Source organism: Neoarius graeffei, chromosome 16 (assembly GCF_027579695.1).
Source record: "Neoarius graeffei isolate fNeoGra1 chromosome 16, fNeoGra1.pri, whole genome shotgun sequence".
In the NCBI taxonomy this organism is placed as follows: domain Eukaryota; kingdom Metazoa; phylum Chordata; class Actinopteri; order Siluriformes; family Ariidae; genus Neoarius; species Neoarius graeffei.
The window spans coordinates 3,462,569-3,480,824 of record NC_083584.1 but is presented as its reverse complement, the minus strand read 5'-3'; the positions used below and the strand labels follow the sequence as shown (position 1 = coordinate 3,480,824).

Genomic DNA, 18,256 nt, shown 5'->3' with positions numbered 1-18,256 from the left:
GTTCAGATTAGAAGTAATATATTGCACTAGTTCTATATAACAGCTAACGAGTTAAACTAAAATAAACCTGTACTGCTCAGTGCCAAAATCTGATCTATTGTGTGATTTGTGTGTTTGCGCGCTTAGCTTCGTTCTCAGATTGGATTAGCAAAGCGAGCTAACTGTACTAGCTGTGTACACAAACAAAACCATGTTTATTGGTTTTCTTCTGTTTTTGCAGGAGCTTGCTGAAGGTAGTGAGTGTGGAACTGAAGAAACGTCAGCGTGCGCGCACACAGCGGTTTGGGTTTGTCGCTTCTTTACAGCGTCACGCCTCATTTGCATAAAAGTGAGAAAATATCAGTTCAGAGGTCGCTGAAGTCGCAGCTCTGGGCCGGGCGCATGAAGAGAATAAATCTGATCTAAATAAATCGCTCATGAGTGTGAACGGAGTGATTCAGTCCCGTTTTACATTTTTGGTACAAAATAATAAAACTTTCTGTTCAGATTCAGACGTGTGACTCCTCAGAGCTGCTCAAGGTTTATCTTATAACTGTGTAATAAATTTAGAGCAGGTCAATTTGCATAAATTAAATAGACTGGTGTGTGCTCCTGTGAGTGGAGAGTAAACCGAGGATACAGGAGCACGCGCGCACACTGCATGAGTGGAGCTGTTAACGTGGTGAACGCTGTCCGGTCTGATTTCGCATCAGCGTGAGATCGGACTGTTATTAATCCTGACAGTGCATCGTAGAATAAAGGAGTAACGGAGCACTAACGTGACATTCTTCACTGGAGTGAGCGAGCACAGGGTCTAGTGTTTATAAACGTGTTATTAAAGGGTAATAATCACACATGTGGACTGGGGTTAGAGTCGGGCGTCTGGATGATTTTATATTTGCGTTACACTTCCTCAGTCGCAGTTCGCCTCCTGATCATCTGTGTTTGTGTGTTTTTATGTCACTTGGTTTTTTTGGGGTGTGTGTGGGGGGGACACGGTGTCGCAGTGTGTCCTCTCGGCCAACGTTGAATAAATTATGAGCTGAACACGAACAGCATGTCTTTCTTTTTCCTTTCCTTATTTTTTCAGTTCATTGTTTTCACCTCGTCATTATTTTCACTGCACATGAAGAGTTTTATTAAAATCTAAAACATGATCAAATAAAGCTGTGATGAGTGTGTTCTCAGAGTCACGGTGCAGTGACAGGGAGTCGCCTCTGGGGGCGCTCTGTCTACACCACTAACGAGCTTTTGCAATCATTTAAATTACACTGGGGAACAGAGGTTTTGTTGAGTTTGGTCTGACAGCTGTTTTAACTAATTTTTGGGTGCGGAATCCAAAACTGATCTCAGTTTTTCTCTATCACGTCAAGTTTTTGAGCTATAGGATCCCCGTTTTCTTAAAAAATAGGAAAAATACTGTACTTAATAGATATGTGCTTGTTTTATAAAAATTTACAAATATTGACATACAATGAAATATGAAACAGGCATGACTGCAATGTTTATTTAACACTATGTTTTTACAAAGGCTATGGCTACTGTAATTATAATTGTGTGCAAGAAGAAGAACCCTTTATTCATCACATGCACACTTTAAGCGCAGTGAAATTCATCCTCTGCATTTAACCCATCTGAAGCACTGAACACGCGCACACACAGAGCAGTGGGCAGCCACCTCGCTCAAAGCCACCCCATGTTAACCTAACCTGCATGTCTTTGGACTGTGGGGGAAACCGGAGCACCCGGAGGAAACCCACGCGGACACGGGGAGAACATGCAAACTCCACACAGAAAGGCCTTCGCCGGCCCCGGGGCTCGAACCCGGACCTTCTTGCTGTGAGGCGACAGCGCTAACCACTACACCACCGTGCCACCTGCGCAAGTAGTTAAGGTAAAAATGTACGTTTATAGCTCTTTCTGGAGTGTTCAGCTTGAGGACTGTCGCGTTTGATGCTCCAACAATAGTCAGCCATCATATGTACATCGCATCTACCCTGATAACGTTCTTCCATAACCTTCAAAAATAGTTTTACTACAGTGGAATTTTGCTTATCTGGAGGGTAACTGTGGAGAAAAAACTTGACGTGCTAGAAAAAAACTGACTGCAATTTTGGAATCAGCACGCCAGTTTTAGTTTTAATCAGCATAAAAATCTAACTCGACAGAAAAAATTTTCAAATTGTTCCCCAGTGTTATTACTGATTTGTAAATAAAATGAATGTCTTAACAAATCACAAAAGCATTTAAATTTATGATGAACGATATGAGTTGCTTATAAATAAAATGTATTGGTTAATATTGAATTAATAATCAGTGAATTCTATAATTTCACTGCTGTTCAGCTGGAGATAAAAAAAAAAAGTCCATTATTAAAATAATGTCCGAAACGTAAATATTCATGTAGATTAGTGAAGTAATTTTCATTTGTTTTATTTATAACCTGCAATAATTCGAGTTTACCATAAATGTTCATTAATTTTATTTCCTAATAAGGTATATATTTTATTCTGAGTAATATTTTATTTCAACTTTTTTTTTTATCGCTTACTAAGTGTTGTTTTTAGATTTATTTTTTTAATAAATAAATTAAGTACAACAATTTGATTTATAAATGGTAAAATAAGCATTTTATTGGCTTAATTTATCTAATTTAAAATATATTTTAAGTAGTAACTTTTTTTTTGTAATTCACTTTAAATTAGAAACCAATTAATTTCATTCATAATGGCATTTATAAATTTGCATTATACATTTGTATACAAAATTGAAAAATCTATTTAAAAGAAATTGTAATCACTAATTATATTTATTAATAATGTATTTACTTTTTTTCTTAACTTGTAAAAACATCTTGACTCGGGACACTCGAGCTTTCAGACCCCGAGCTGCTCCTGATCTCCGTGCTTTAATGCGAGACGGCGTTTAGTGTAAAGTCACAGAAGAGCGCGTCAGTGTGAGAAGGAAATATAAAATAGATGTTTGAGTGAGAGAACTGAGAGGGTCAGCCACGTTCACTTTCATCACAGCGAACTTTATTACTCTCTCATATTACAGAAACGCACAGAATCAGCGGATTAAATCACGAGAGCGCGAAGAAAGGAAATATTTTATTTCATTCAAAAGCAGGAAGAGGTTTTATTTTATTAATCAGTAAATTATACTGGAATGATGTCATTTTATTAAATTTGGTGAATTTCAGGAAAGTGGAGTTTCAACTCAATTCAAAAGAAGTTTATTTTGGTTTTCTCTGAAAAGGCTTTATTATTTAAAACTATATTTCATAAAGTAATTTATAATGTTATAAAATATTAAGATGGTTCAGACTATTGACGGCACTACATTTACAGATTTAAATATTAATTTTTATTAATAAAATTAGTTTGTTTTGGATTTATTTATTTTAATTAGTGATTGACGCGTTGTTGCTCCGCCCCTCAGCAGCAGTGTGTAAATCACCACCCCACTCTCGCTGTGGGTTTCTCACGCGTGTGATTCAGATCAGAGTTTGATATTTGAAATGAGGCTCCGAGAGCAGCTTCTCCGAGGTTCTCTCTCAGGGTTCTGTGGGTTTGAAGTGATTGAAGTGTAAAACTGAGCGAGGTTTGTCCACACGCTTCAGGATTAGGACATTAAAGGTTAATAGGTGGAGCTAACTCAGACTTGAAGAATGATTTTTTTTTTGTTGTTTTTAAACTCCTTGAGCCATGGACACAAAGCTCCGCCCCCAGTACATACCGTGACTTGACTCAAGTTAGCGTTAGCGAGGAGAGTCAGGATGCTGGTGCTCTGTAAACACACACGGTTTTTAATGGTGGTGATTTATGAGGATGTTGTCGAGTGAACTCTGGGTCCTGGTTTTGATTGGCTGTCTGAAACGGTCCACTTGGGCGGAGTTCAAAGCTTTACACAGATTGTGTTTCTAAACCTGTCCAACAGCAGCGTCGTTAATTCTGTGTCCTGCTTCATCTCCAGCACAGAGGTTGTATTGTTTGTTTTTTGTTTTTCTTTCTTTCTTCCCCTCACAGGAGAATAAGTTGTGTGTGGTATGAAGTTACCGGTTTCAGACATGGGGGCGTGTCTATAAAATGACTGACAGAAGGCCCATGTAAACACAAACGTACTGTAACGCAGTTTTCCAGGCGTTTTCTCAGCCGTTCAGTACACGCACACTGAGGCTGTAAACCTTCTTTAAGATAATTTACAGATTTATCCTCTGATTTGTACAAGTAAGAAATAAAAAGAATCACGTGTTGCACCTTTAAACTCAAACAGACAGCCGATGATGTCACAATGGGTGTTAACAGTAGCCGGCCAATCAGCAGCTTCAATGTAAACACTGTTCATGTGCACACGTGTTTTCATTTATAACGGTTTTTCCTTCTCCATCCCTTTTATACCTGCATTCCATCTGTACATCTGCGCCATTTATACCTTCCGCCCACGCGCGTGTGTGAAATATAAAGATGGAATAAGTTATGTTTGTATGTTCATTTATTTTTGCTCCCTTTCTTTCTTTCTTTCTTTTTCTTTCTTCATCCTTCATTGCTTCCTCCCATCTTTCCCCGTTCCATCCAGTTGCTCGCTTTTGTTTATTCCCACTGAGATGGATTTAACTTTTGATTAATTTGATTATGAAAAAATCGTTTTAAAATTTGTCATTTTTCAAAGCACTGACTGACTGTACACGCGCACACACAGGTTTGAAGAGAATCTTATGAGTAATAATTGAGCAGAAATGTTATTAGACAGTAATTACTACGATCCACACTTTGACTTGATGCCAGTATGAGTTATTATTGTACTGTAGATAAACTGCTGTTTATTGGCGTAAACTAAACCTCTCTGTCTCCATCTGCTGGTGAGGAGCTGCACTCACCTCACTGTCTCCTCTAATCACACTCTCACAGCACTGTGGAGAACACACACACACACACACACTCCGAGTGTTAGCTCACTGTTGTCGTTTGTTGTTTCAGACTCGACCCTCTTCAGTGAGAAGCCTCTCGCCCTGACTCCGGTGCTGACCTGTGACCCAGCGACCCCGGCTGCTCCGTCTGTGCAGCCAGACGATCTCCATGGTGACATGGCGTCTGCGCTCCTACAGCTCATTTCCCAGCATGCCTCAGAGCGCAAGTCCACTTCCTTAGACTCTCGGTGTGTGAAGGAGACGCAGCCGTCGTCCTCGTATTCCTCTCCGGCAGCGCTCATCTTCAACCAGCCTGAACACGATGCTAACAATGCTAATGCTAACGCAGGAGCTCAGTACCCCCGTGACCAGGACCTCCGTTTCACCCTGGGGTCCTGTGGGGAGGACAGACAGGAGAGCGAGTCCTGAAGCTTCACCATGGTTTCTCTTTAATGGGTATCTGGACTGGACTCGACACTAATTCTACATCTCACACACTTCTGTCCTGAGGTGGTTCATTCTACACACACACACACACACACACACACACACACATCAGCTTTACTTTATATAAAATCTTCAAAATGACTGAGATCATGACCTAAAACTGAACACAGCTACAACAGGACCACCACCACCACCACCACGTCCCACATCATCATGAGTTCTTCGCTTTCAGTTACAGTGACGAGATAAACAAATGTTTTTGTAAATAATTTTTCTTCTGTTTATTAAATGAAGCTGTGTGAAAGAGCGGTGTGTTTATACAGCGTGAGTGTGAGACGGGTTCAGCGTGTTTATACAGCGTGAGTGTGAGACGGGTTCAGCGTGTTTATACAGCGTGAGTGTGAAACGGGTTCAGCGCGTTTATACAGCGTGAGAGTGAGACGGGTTCAGCGTGTTTATACAGCGTGAGAGTGAGACGGGTTCAGCGTGTTTATACAGCGTGAGAGTGAGACGGGTTCAGCGTGTTTATACAGCGTGAGAGTGAGACGGGTTCAGCGTGTTTATACAGCGTGAGAGTGAGACGGGTTCAGCATTTTGATACAGCGTGAGAGTAAGGCGGGTTCGGGGCATTTATACGGCGTGAGTGTGAGACAGGTTCAGCGTGTTTATATGCTGTGAGAGTGAGACAGGTTCAGCATGCTTATACAGCATGAGTGAGACGGGTTCAGCATTTTGATACAGCGTGAGAGTGAGACAGGTTCAGTGTGTTTATACGGCGTGAGGGTGAGATGGGTTCGGCATGTTTATACAGCGTGAGGGTGAGACGGGTTCGGCGCGTTTATACGGCGTGAGGGTGAGACGGGTTCGGCGCGTTTATACGGCGTGAGGGTGAGACGGGTTCGGCGCGTTTATACGGCGTGAGGGTGAGACGGGTTCGGCGCGTTTATACGGCGTGAGGGTGAGACGGGTTCGGCGCGTTTATACGGCGTGAGGGTGAGACGGGTTCGGCGCGTTTATACGGCGTGAGGGTGAGACGGGTTCGGCGCGTTTATACGGCGTGAGGGTGAGACGGGTTCGGCGCGTTTATACGGCGTGAGGGTGAGACGGGTTCGGCGCGTTTATACGGCGTGAGGGTGAGACGGGTTCGGCGCGTTTATACGGCGTGAGGGTGAGACGGGTTCGGCGCGTTTATACGGCGTGAGGGTGAGACGGGTTCGGCGCGTTTATACGGCGTGAGGGTGAGACGGGTTCGGCGCGTTTATACGGCGTGAGGGTGAGATGGGTTCGGCGCGTTTATACGGCCTTTTACAGTATTCAGTAACCCCCACAGCTGAACCCAGGTACTGTACCTTTTGTCAGCCCCAGGACCTCACTCACGTGGTACCGGTAGTCTGCTCACGTGGACGAATGCATGATGTCACCCAGATAGGCAGCAGCAAGGGCGGTGGACAACATCCATGAGCATTTGGAATGTTGCTGGCACCCCATGGAGGCTGAAAGGGAGGAACTGGTACTCCTACTGGCCAGACAATGTGCTGAATGCTATTTTTTTGTCTCACTCCTGGGTCCGGGGCACCTGCCAGGAACCCTTGGGGATGTGGAAATTAACTGCGGCCCCCCTAACATGGTCTTACCAGGTTGTCTACCCAAGGGACGAATAGTTAAACTCCGAAACATGGTCGAATATCCAGAAGTCATTGCAGATCTGGAGACTACTGTCTGGCTTCAGGTCTGCAATGATGGGGCTGGACCAGGGGCTGGCAGACTCCTCGATAACACCATCATGTAACATTTGTCCACATCGTCTTTGATGGGTCTCTGGGACTTGGTAGGGTTGTTTGCTGTATTATGACCCCAGGGATCTTTCTCATGCTGGGTCTGACGTGGCTCTGCCGAGAACTCTTCACCAAATTGGTTTACCAGCTCCCTAAGCTCCTGTTATTGGAAGCGAGTGAGGTCATCTCCTCACTGAACCAGGGTACACCCAAGTGGGTCTGTGGGGACAGTGGCACACGATCTGTCCACTTTTTATGCAAGTTGATATGGTACATCTGAGAATCTTTGCGCTTACCTGGTTGTTGCAGATGGTAGTTCATTGGGCCCACCCACTCGAGGACTGTGTAGGGGTCCTGCCAGTGGGCAAGGAACTTTGCTTTGATAGCAGCAGGAGCACATGGTCACCTGGCTGGACCTTGTGAGGTTGCGCTGGCTGGTTGTACGTTCAGTTTGGGCCTCCTGCATGTATTGGTGCACGATCAGTACTTTCCAGCCAATCCTCTCTTGCTTGTTCTGGACAAACTCGATCACCGAGCAGAAGGGGGACTGCCTTGGGGTACTGGGTGGTGTAGTTGATGATGAGGATGTGCTTGTGCCCTTGGGCAGACTTTGGGAGTGGATCCACTAGATCCATGCATACTTTCTTCAAGGGAACACCAATCATGGGCAAAGGCAAGAGTGGAGCCAGGGCTGGCTTCCTGAGGGTGATGTGCTGGTGCTGAGGATATCTCTGGCAGAAGTTATGCACTTCATCTTCCATACCAGGCCGGTGAAAGTGGTTCCTCAGCTTTTCAAGAGTGTTGAGAGTTCCTAAGTGGTCTCTGAGCAGGTAGGATTGGGTGAGGTGCATCACTCCATTGACCTTGGAGCAGGGATCACCAAGAAGGAGCATGCTTGGCCTCGGTGTTTGGTGTATTAGTACAGAATCAGGGAGGGCTTGACCTCTGAGCTGATCTTTACCCTCAATCTGGCATACCTGCCCCAGCAGTGTTTGAGCCTCTCATCATCCTTCTTCTCACAACCAAATTTCTCCTCATCATTGACATGGTGGTATCTTCAGTACCAGTCAAAAGTTTAGGCACCTATTCATTCATAGGTGTTTCTGTACAATACTGAAGACATTAGAACTATGGAATAACATCTGGAACTTATCTGGGAAACAAAGTATTAAACAAAACAGTGTTTGATATTTTAGCTCCTTCAAAGTATCCAGTGTTTCTCTTGATGATGCTTTGCACACTACTGGCATTATCTTACCCAGCTTCATAAGGGAGTCAGCTGGAATGCTTTTCAATTAACAGGTGTCTCTCATCAAAAGTTAATTAGTGCAATTTCTTGCCACCTTAATGCGTATGAGATCAAACAGGAAATATGGTGGTGCTTGAAAGTTTGTGAACCCTTTAGAATTTTCTATATTTCTGCATAAATATGATCTAAAACATCATCAGATTTTCACACAAGTCCTAAAAGTAGATAAAGAGAACCCAGTTAAACAAATGAGACAAAAATATTATACTTGGTCATTTATTTATTGAGGAAAATGATCCAATATTACATATCTGTGAGTGGCAAAAGTATGTGACCCTTTGCTTTCAGTATCTGGTGTGACCCCCTTGTGCAGCAATAACTGCAACTAAACATTTGCGGTAACTGTTGATCAGTCCTGCACACCGGCTTGGAGGAATTTTAGCCCGTTCCTCCGTACAGAACAGCTTCAACTCTGGGATGTTGGTGGGTTTCCTCACATGAACTGCTCGCTTCAGGTCCTTCCACAACATTTCCATTGGATTAAGGTCAGGACTTTGACTTGGCCATTCCAAAACATTCACTTTATTCTTCTTTAACCGTTCTTTGGTAAAACGACTTGTGTGCTTAGGGTCGTTGTCTTGCTGCATGACCCACCTTCTCTTGAGATGCAGTTCATGGACAGATGTCCTGACATTTTCCTTTAGAATTCGCTGGTATAATTCAGAATTCATTGGTCCATCAATGACGGCAAGCCGTCCTGGCCCAGATGCAGCAAAACGGGCCCAAACCATGATACTACCACCACCATGTTTCACAGATGGGATAAGGTTCTTATGCTGGAATGCAGTGTTTTCCTTTCTCCAAATATAATGCTTGTCATTTAAACCAAAAAGTTCTATTTTGGTCTCATCCGTCCAAAAACATTTTTTCAATAGCCTTCTGGCTTGTCCACGTGATCTTTAGCAAACTGCAGACGAGCAGCAATGTTCTTTTTGGAGAGCAGTGGCTTTCTCCTTGCAACCCTGCCATGCACACCATTGTTGTTCAGTGTTCTCCTGATGGTGGACTCATGAACATTAACATTAGCCAATGTGAGAGAGGCCTTCAGTTGCTTAGAAGTGACCCTGGGGTCCTTTGTGACCTCGCTGACTATTACATGCCTTGCTCTTGGAGTGATCTTTGTTTGTCGACCACTCCTGGGGAGGGTAACAATGGTCTTGAATTTCCTCCATTTGTACACAATCTGTCTGACTGTGGATTGGTGGAGTCCAAACTCTTTAGAGATGGTTTTGTAACCTTTTCCAGCCTGGTGAGCATCAACAATGCTTTTTCTGAGGTCCTCAGAAATCTCCTTTGTTCGTGCCATGATACACTTCCACAAACATGTGTTGTGAAGATCAGACTTTGATAGATCCCTGTTCTTTAAATAAAACAGGGTGCCCACTCACACCTGATTGTCATCCCATTGATTGAAAACACCTGACTCTAATTTCACCTTCAAATTAACTGCTAATCCTAGAGGTTCACATACTTTTGCCACTCACAGATATGTAATATTGGATCATTTTCCTCAATAAATAAATGACCAAGTATAATATTTTTGTCTCATTTGTTTAACTGGGTTCTCTTTATCTACTTTTAGGACTTGTGTGAAAATCTGATGTGTACTGGCTTAAAAACGGGTTTGGCTTTTCCTATAGCCCCAGTTCCTATCCATTTCGTAAACCAGTGAAGAAAGCAGACTTCTGGGTCTTTGACTCACGCCCTTGGCCTAATAAATCCAGTGAGATGAAGTAAAGGGAAATGTTGCCGGTTTTATTACAAAAGAAAATAAATACAAACAAAATGATGCACTGGTATGCAAAAATGAGTACAATGTCGGTAAATTGCATGACTGTCCAACAATAGTTGATGTGATCAGCGTGCGTCTGGCTGGCGGGCGAGGTCAAAAGATTGTGTCGCTGCGGCCTGCCTTCTTCCTGACATGCGCACTGGAGCATCCTTTTATCCATATTGGTGGCGCCATTTCACCACCTATAGAGGGCGCATACTCAAGAGGTGCAGAACACAACGAACATAAGTCAAAACGAAATAAACTTTAATGTGGCTCCTACACACCGGCCCCTTAATTGTTTTCCAAGAATCAATTATTACAAAATATACAAAAAAGGAGCCAAGTTATAAAGGGTCTATTAACTATGAATAGCAAAAGAGTCCAAATATGGCAGTTATTAAAAAAAAAAAAGTATGCAATTCAAATGAATTAAATAAATAACACTACTTTCCTGTATAGTGTTTTCATTAGGCATCGTCATCGGCCTCAAGGATGCGGCACAGCTTGGTAATGGGCCTCTCAAGAACTGACGTCTTGGTCTTAAGCTTCACGGATCTGACCAGGCCTCTTGCATCTGCTGTGGTCTCCAGCACTCTTCCAAGCGGCCAGGACCCTCGCGGAGCATTGGGATCGACCACCAGGACAACGTCTCCGATGCTGAAGTTTTTCTTTGTGCCTGTCCATTTCTGCCTTTCCTGTAGCAGTAGAAGATACTCCTTCGTCCATCTTTGCCAGAAGACGTCAGCCATGTACTGGACTTGTTTCCAGCGGCGTTTGGCGTAAATGTCGGTCTTCTGGAAGACTCCAGGGGGCAGAGTGGGTGTAGTCTTAATCAAAAGGAGATGATTAGGAGTCAGTGGTTCCACGTCGTGGGGGTCTGAGGAGGCTGTGGAGAGGGGGCGGCTATTCAGGACTGCCTCCACCTCACAGAAGAGGGTATGAAGGCCTTCGTCATCGGTTGTTTGCTGGTGCAGAATGGAGTTGAATACCTGCCGGACGGATCTTATGAGTCTTTCCCAGACTCCGCCATGGTGTGATGCAGCAGGTGGGTTGAAGCTCCATTCGATGCGATCAGGAAGTAGGGAGTCTTGAATTTTCTTCTGATTGATGGACATCAGGGCCCTCTTCAGCTCTGCATGCGCACCCACCAGGTTCGTCCCATTGTCAGACCTGATGCGCCTGACTTGGCCTCTCCTGCACACAAATCTCCTCAGAGCATGAATGCATGAGTCGGTGTCCACGGTATATGCAATTTCTAAATGTACAGCTCTGCTAGACATGCAAGTGAAGATAACTCCGTACCTTTTGATGGTGCCTCTCCCTCGCCTCACCTCAATTGGCCCGAAGTAGTCCAGTCCAACGTTGGTGAAGGGTGGGAGGTCAGGTAGAATTCTTTCCAGCGGCAGGTCTGCCATTTTCTGCTGTCCTACTTTGCCTCTCACACGGCGGCACATGACACATTTGGAGAGCACCTTTCTTGCCACTGAGTTGCCCTTTACGATCCAGTATCTCCTACGGAGCTCTGAAAGCATGTGGTTTCTGCCACTGTGTCCACTGCGCTTATGAATGTGTCTTAACAACAATACTGATATGTGTGAACGATGCAGGGGTGTTTAGTCTCCTCCGGCATTGCAGATCGGTGTAGCCTGCCACCTACCCTTAAGAGGCCATCCTCCAATACAGGATCGAGTCTGCGCAGCCTGCTGTTGTGGGGTACTCTGGGAGGAGTCATCTGCAATGTTGACAGTTCGTTAGGGAAAGCTTGTCTCTGAACATACATGACAACAGCTCTCTCTGCGTCTGCTAGATCAGTCACTGTTAAGGGCTTTATAGCTTCCAGCTTGGGGCTCAACTTTGACATGTCAGAGTGGACAAGTGGGGTGAGCTTTCCACTTTTCACTTTCAGCACCAAAGCTTTCTTTAGCTTGAGGTACCAAGCTACAGCCTTTAAGAGGCTGGTCCAGTCTGAGAAATACATGATAAGCTGGTCAGTAGGGGTTTCAGGTTTTACCATGGCTGTGAACACTGTAGTGGTTTTCCTTACCTCTGGATCACCCTGAAGCAAAGGACCCTGTGCCTGCACTACTGGCCAACATTCCTGTGTTTTCCATAGAAAATCTGGGGCATGCATCCATCGTTTTTGCTCCATAAATTTTCTGGCATTCAACCCTCTGGATGCGTCGTCCGCAGGGTTGTCTTTGCTGCCTACATATCTCCACTGAGACAGCTCTGTATTGTCTCGTATAAATGAGACCCTATTTGCCACATAGGTCTTAAACCTGGCTTGGTCGTTAGCGATGTATTTCAGCACCGTTTGGCTGTCCGTCCAGAATACTGAGGGCTCTAAATCCAAGTGTAGCTCTCTTCTCAGCATTCGGTCCACTTTGACTGACAGAGCAGCGGCTGCTAGCTCCAGTCTTGGCACCGTGATTTTCTTTAGGGGTAGTACTCTAGATTTGCCCAGTACAAAGGTGACATGTACTACATGCTTCCTGTTCACCTGTCTGATATAGCTGACAGAGCCGTACCCACTCTCACTGGCGTCGGCAAAGTGATGCAGTTCGACACATCTGGTCACTCCAAAGCCCTCTGGTTTCAAACAGCGCGGCACGGTGAAGCCTTTGACCAACTCCAAGCTGCTGGTCCACTCCATCCATCGCTTAGATATGCCCTGTGGTAGTGGTTCGTCCCATCCGTAGCCCGCCTGGCAGAGCTCCTGTAGCAACTGCTTAGCAGGAAGAATGAGAGGGGCAAGAAAACCAAGTGGGTCAAAAACAGAGCTTACAACAGACAGTATGCCTCGGCGTGTATGTGGCTTTTGGTTGAGGTTGGTGTTGAACTGAAAGCTATCTGAGTCTACAGACCATTGCAGTCCCAATGCTCGCTCAACTGGCAGGCTGTCTTTGTCAAGATCAAGAGACTTAATGTCTTTGGCTCTGTGCTCTTGGGGAATGGATGCCAGCACTGCACGGCTATTGCTCACCCACTGAGTTAGCAGGAACCCACCTTTGCTGCACAATGCGGTGAGGTCTCTTACCAGCTGGATGGCATCAGACTCTTTGGCCACTGACCTGGCGCAGTCGTCAACATAAAAGTTGTGTCTAATGGTTTCTGCTACCTGAGGGGAAAAACAACTTTCATAGTCAGTGGCAGTTCTTTGGAGAGCATAGGTTGCAATACTGGGGGAGGATACAGCACCAAAGATGTGCACAAGCATGCGGTGTTCTTTTGGAGTCTGTCTGGTGTCACCTTGTGGCCACCAGAGGAATCGTAAGTAGTCCACATCAGACTTTGCCACTCTGACCTGATGGAACATTGATTTGATGTCAGCCATGACTGCAATGGGCTCTTTGCGAAACCTCATGATAACACCAAGGAGAGAGTTGGTGAGGTCTGGGCCCGGTAGCAGTTCCGAGTTGAGTGATACACCTTGGAATGATGCAGCACAGTCAAACACCACTCTGAGCTTTTTCTTCTTTGGGTGGTAGACCCCATGGTGTGGCAAAAACCATGTGGCTCCTGCTGGCTGTTGGAGCTCCCCCTGTGGGACTTCCTCAGCGTAGTTGTTGTCAAAGAAGTCTGTGATGAATGCTGTGTACTCCTGTTTGAACTGATCATTCCTGGCCATTTTCCTTTTCAGGCTGTTCAGGCGCTGTTCTGCCATTTTCCTGTTGCTTGGCATATGCACGCTCGCCTTCCTGAAGGGCAGTTTTAAACTGTAGTGTCCATTCTCCAGTACTGCCTCATTTGCCATCTGCAAGAATCTTTTATCCTCGACAGACATTTCCGTCTTTTCCTCAGATGCATTCTCCTGGAAATCCTGGTTGTACTGTGAGATTATCAGCTTTTCTAGACCCTCAACCGATATCCTATTAACTGTCACACTTGTCCTAATACCAGCAGTGCTTCTGAATGGCCCATTTACCACCCACCCTAACAGCGTTCTAACTGCATAGGGACCCCCATTTTGGCTGTTTATAACCTCCCATGGCTCAAGTAAGTGTGGAGCATTTGTGCCAATCAACAGTTCCACTTTTGAACAAATGGAGGGAATGGTGACCTTACCCAAGTACGCCCAATGCGCTAGATCACTTTGCTTGGGGATGCTGCTACTGGTTACTGGCATGTTCTTTTGGGTCAATGTGCCAGGAAGACTGAAGAATGTGTCGCTGTTCAATGCTGAAATCTCCAATCCTGACACAACATATGTTGGGACTGACGTTTCCTGACTCATGGTACGCAGAAGTATGTTTGTCCTCTTTCCAGTCAAGTTCAGACGTGTCATGAGCTCCTCTGAGCAGAAGGTGGCAGAAGATCCAGGATCCAACAGAGCGTATGTTTCAATGACATGGCTGCCCTTTGCTGCCCTGACTTTAACTGCAACAATGGAAAGCACGCCCTCATTGTCTCCGGCCCCTATATGAGCACATGACTCTGCTGCACTTTCAGGTGGATTAGCCGTTTCCTTGGTTGCAATGTGGAGGCTGCTGGGATGGTTTCGCCTGCACACGTTACAGATAAGACGCCTACTGCAGTCTTTACTAATGTGCCCTGAGGTGAGACATCCATAGCAGATTCCCTTGGACCTTAGAAAGCTCAGCTTGTCTCTATGAGCCTTTCTTGTGAACTTCTGGCAAGAGTCCAGTGCATGCTTGGAGCTGCAGAAGTCACATGACTGGTCTGATGGGACATAGCTTGTTCCTTTAACAGGCGCTATACTAGTGGCAAAGCTACTGCTGGAGGGCTTGGAGGGCCGTGTTTTAACATTAGCGTTTGCCTTTCCTTTTCCTACTGGCTGATCTCGGAGATCGCCAAACATTGGGTCTCCAGCTACGCGAACCTGTGTTTCCATAAAAGAGACAAGATCTAAAATTCTCACCCGGCTCTGGCGTTGTTGTTGCAGCTCAAATGCTTTGTTGCACCATTTCTCCCGTAGCTTGTATGGCAACTTCACAGCAATGCTTCTCATGGTTGATATGGTGTCCAACTCCTCCCTATAGGTCATCTCCTCCATTGCATTGCAACAACTCCGCAAGAACATGGCAAACTCCTGCAGGGACTTGGCATCCTGTGGTTTGATTTGAGGCCATGAGAGGGCCTTTTCTAAGTAGGCACAAGAGATCTTATACTCATTGCCAAAGTTTTCTTTCAGTAATTTCAGAGCCTTTTCATAGCCTCTGTCAGGTTCCATGTATTCACAGCTTTTGACAAGCCGTTGAGCTTGGCCCTTTGTGTACTGAATTAGATATTGCAGTCTGTCTCTACAGTTGTCAGTTTTACGTTCAATTGTGTTTTTGAAGTTGTGAATGAATGATTTGTATTCCAATACCTCACCATCAAAGACTGAAATGCTGCCCTGTGGCAAGGTGGATGATAGCTGTTGCCTCATGAGCAGTTTGGTCAATTCGTTTTGGTTTTCCAGTACCGTTACCAAATGACTGTCATGTGGTGAGCTGGCCAAAGAGGGTGTTTGAGCCTGAGGCTGAAACTGTACCTGAGGTGGCAGTTGAGGCTGTAGTTGAGGCTGAGGCTGAGACTGTTGTTGTTGAAGCTGTGGCTGGGACCACGGTGGGAGTTGAGGTTGTAGCAGCTGTAGAGGAGGCTGAGGCTGGAGTGGCAGTGGATGAGGCTGCAGAGGCTGAGGGTGCAGTGTCACAGGCAGAGACTGGGTCTGCTGCGGCTGAAGCTGAGGCTGCCGTGGGAGTTGCACAGGTTGTGGCTGCAGAGGAGGCCTTGGCATTGGCGGCTGTGCAGAAGCCTGTAGTGGCAGAGACTGTAGCTGCAGTTGAGACCGAGGCTGAGGTGCTATAGGCAGAGGCTGAGTCAGATGCTGCAGTGGCAGTTGCAGAGGCTGTGAGAGAGGGGGTTGCACAGGTTGAAGTTGAGTAACTGGAAGTGGTGCTAAAGGCTGTACTAAAGGCTGAGACTGAAGTTCCGGTTGAAGAAGCTGAGTAACATATGAGTTCTGTGTTGCAGTAGGCAAAGTGTCTTGAGATGAACTACTAGCTGCACTGACAGCCAACTGAGGGAGGACAGGGGAAATGTTTGCTTCACCTCCATAGGGAAGGCTAAGAGGCAAAGAGGTATACTGCACCTGGCTACTGCTAGTGGGCCTAAGCTGAGCTGCACTGTGATCTTGGTTTAGCAAGGGAAAATTAACATGGGCACCACTTGCCCTGGGCCTGACAGAGGGGGTGCCATGGAACGAAATTAGACTTTCCTCATCGAACTCAACATCCTGTGGTGCACGTTCCTCCATCACAGACACATTTGTCGTTTCCAAACTAAACGGAATGGGAGCTAAAGTCTTTTCGGCAGCTTTTAAATAATTAATTTTGGCATTGGTTGCATCTAATTCAGTGCTTATCTCCAGCGCTTCCTTGTACTTACGCAATATTTCCTCCTGGTCCTGAACGGCGTGTTTTTGCTGAAGCTTAGACGCTTTGACCAGTAAAGCTTCTCTTTCTGCCTCCGCGTTGATGCGTAATGATCTCGTTGAGGAGTGGGATCTGCCTGATGAAGCGCTAGACCTATGTGATCGCGTGTCAGGAAAGTCCAGATCCGTTTGAGCATGGCTGTGTTCTGGAGGGGCAGGTTCATGCGCTGGTGCCGTGTCATGCACTAAGTTTGCGGATGAAGTTACTTCAGATGTGCTAGGGGAGCTAGGCCTTTCGGTAGAAACTATCCACTGCGAGACTTTCCCAATAAAAGAATCGATGTCTTCAAGTTTCGGCCAATACCAGATTCTCATGTCTTCCTCTCGCGCTGTTTCATCGAGCAAACTCACGTAAGATGCATGCAACGCCTTGAACTCCTCCAAAAACTCATTAAACTTTGTCATGTTCTCCTTTACTTCCTCAAGAAAGTCCTTCTTTGTCATCAAGTCGTTTACAATGTTCATGCGTCTAGTTATGTGCGACATCTTTCCTGCTCTGGCATATCGCATACGCGTCACTGTTTCATCCTCCATTGTAACAGGTGCCTCTGCTTTCTTTGCGTCAGCCGTTATTCAAAACGTAAAAAGTTCCAGAAATCCAAAATCACAAAAATATAAATCTTATTTTCAGTTCTCAAAGTCCAATGAAATTCAAAAACAGTTCCTTTTCCTTTCAAACTTAAAAGTCTTCCAACGAAGCCGCTTCCAGCCTACGGCTTGAATTGTTTGGCCAAGATAATTAACTTTCAAAAATCAAGTTTCTAAAAAGTCTTTTCAAAATCCACGAACAAAAATGGCTTCTAAACAATCAGAGGAATTTTATCTTAACGAAAAAACCTTCACTATATCCGTATTTCGTCTCACTTACCGCCGACGAGGAGATTCCTTTGTCTCCGGTCTCCGCTTTGGCGTGTAATGGCGACAGGTTCCCTTTGAGAGCAGTGAGAAGGTTTCCACGTATTCCAATAAGTCCAACGAAATCCAAAGAAGTTGCAGCAATCTTTTGACTAAAGTGTACTGGCTTAAAAACGGGTTTGGCTTTTCCTATAGCCCCAGTTCCTATCCATTTCGTAAACCAGTGAAGAAAGCAGACTTCCGGGTCTTTGACTCACGCCCTTGGCCTAATAAATCCAGTGAGATGAAGTAAAGGGAAATGTTGCCGGTTTTATTACAAAAGAAAATAAATACAAACAAAATGATGCACTGGTATGCAAAAATGAGTACAATGTCGGTAAATTGCATGACTGTCAAACAATAGTTGATGTGATCAGCGTGCGTCTGGCTGGCGGGCGAGGTCAAAAGATTGTGTCGCTGCGGCCTGCCTTCTTCCTGACATGCGCACTGGAGCATCCTTTTATCCATATTGGTGGCGCCATTTCACCACCTATAGAGGGCGCATACTCAAGAGGTGCAGAACACAACGAACATAAGTCAAAACGAAATAAACTTTAATGTGGCTCCTACATGATGTTTTAGGTCATTTATGGAGAAATATAGAAAATTGTAAAGGGTTCACAAACTTTCAAGCACCACTGGAGTAAATTAAAAAAAAAGTAAATAGCCCTATTCAACACAACTGTACTAAGCCATATTATGTCAAGAACTGAATAACTAAGTAAAGAGAAAC

General features: G+C 45.1%; 2 protein-coding genes across 3 annotated transcripts in view; one reads left to right on the top strand and one right to left on the bottom strand.

The window, feature by feature from the left end:
* cdk12 (cyclin dependent kinase 12) overlaps positions 1–5,639 on the top strand; it is a 29,116-nt gene extending 23,477 nt beyond the window's left edge. Inside the window, exon 15 of one of the 2 annotated variants that reach the window (XM_060942331.1) lies at positions 4,959–5,639. In XM_060942331.1, the coding sequence (XP_060798314.1) occupies positions 4,959–5,317 (359 nt within the window). In that variant the 3' untranslated portion in view covers positions 5,318–5,639. Of the gene's footprint in view, positions 1–220; positions 1,146–4,958 lie in introns of those variants that run through there. The other variant, XM_060942332.1, reaches the window with a different exon arrangement.
* Positions 5,640–11,766: 6,127 nt separating this feature from the next.
* On the bottom strand, positions 11,767–17,163 carry LOC132901020 (uncharacterized). The gene is made up of 2 exons (XM_060943434.1): positions 15,986–17,163; positions 11,767–15,925 (listed from the first exon to the last, which is right to left on the bottom strand). The coding sequence occupies exons 1-2, from the start codon at positions 17,161–17,163 to the stop codon at positions 11,767–11,769; spliced, it is 5,337 nt and encodes a 1,778-aa protein (XP_060799417.1).
* Between the last annotated feature and the right edge of the window lie 1,093 nt (positions 17,164–18,256).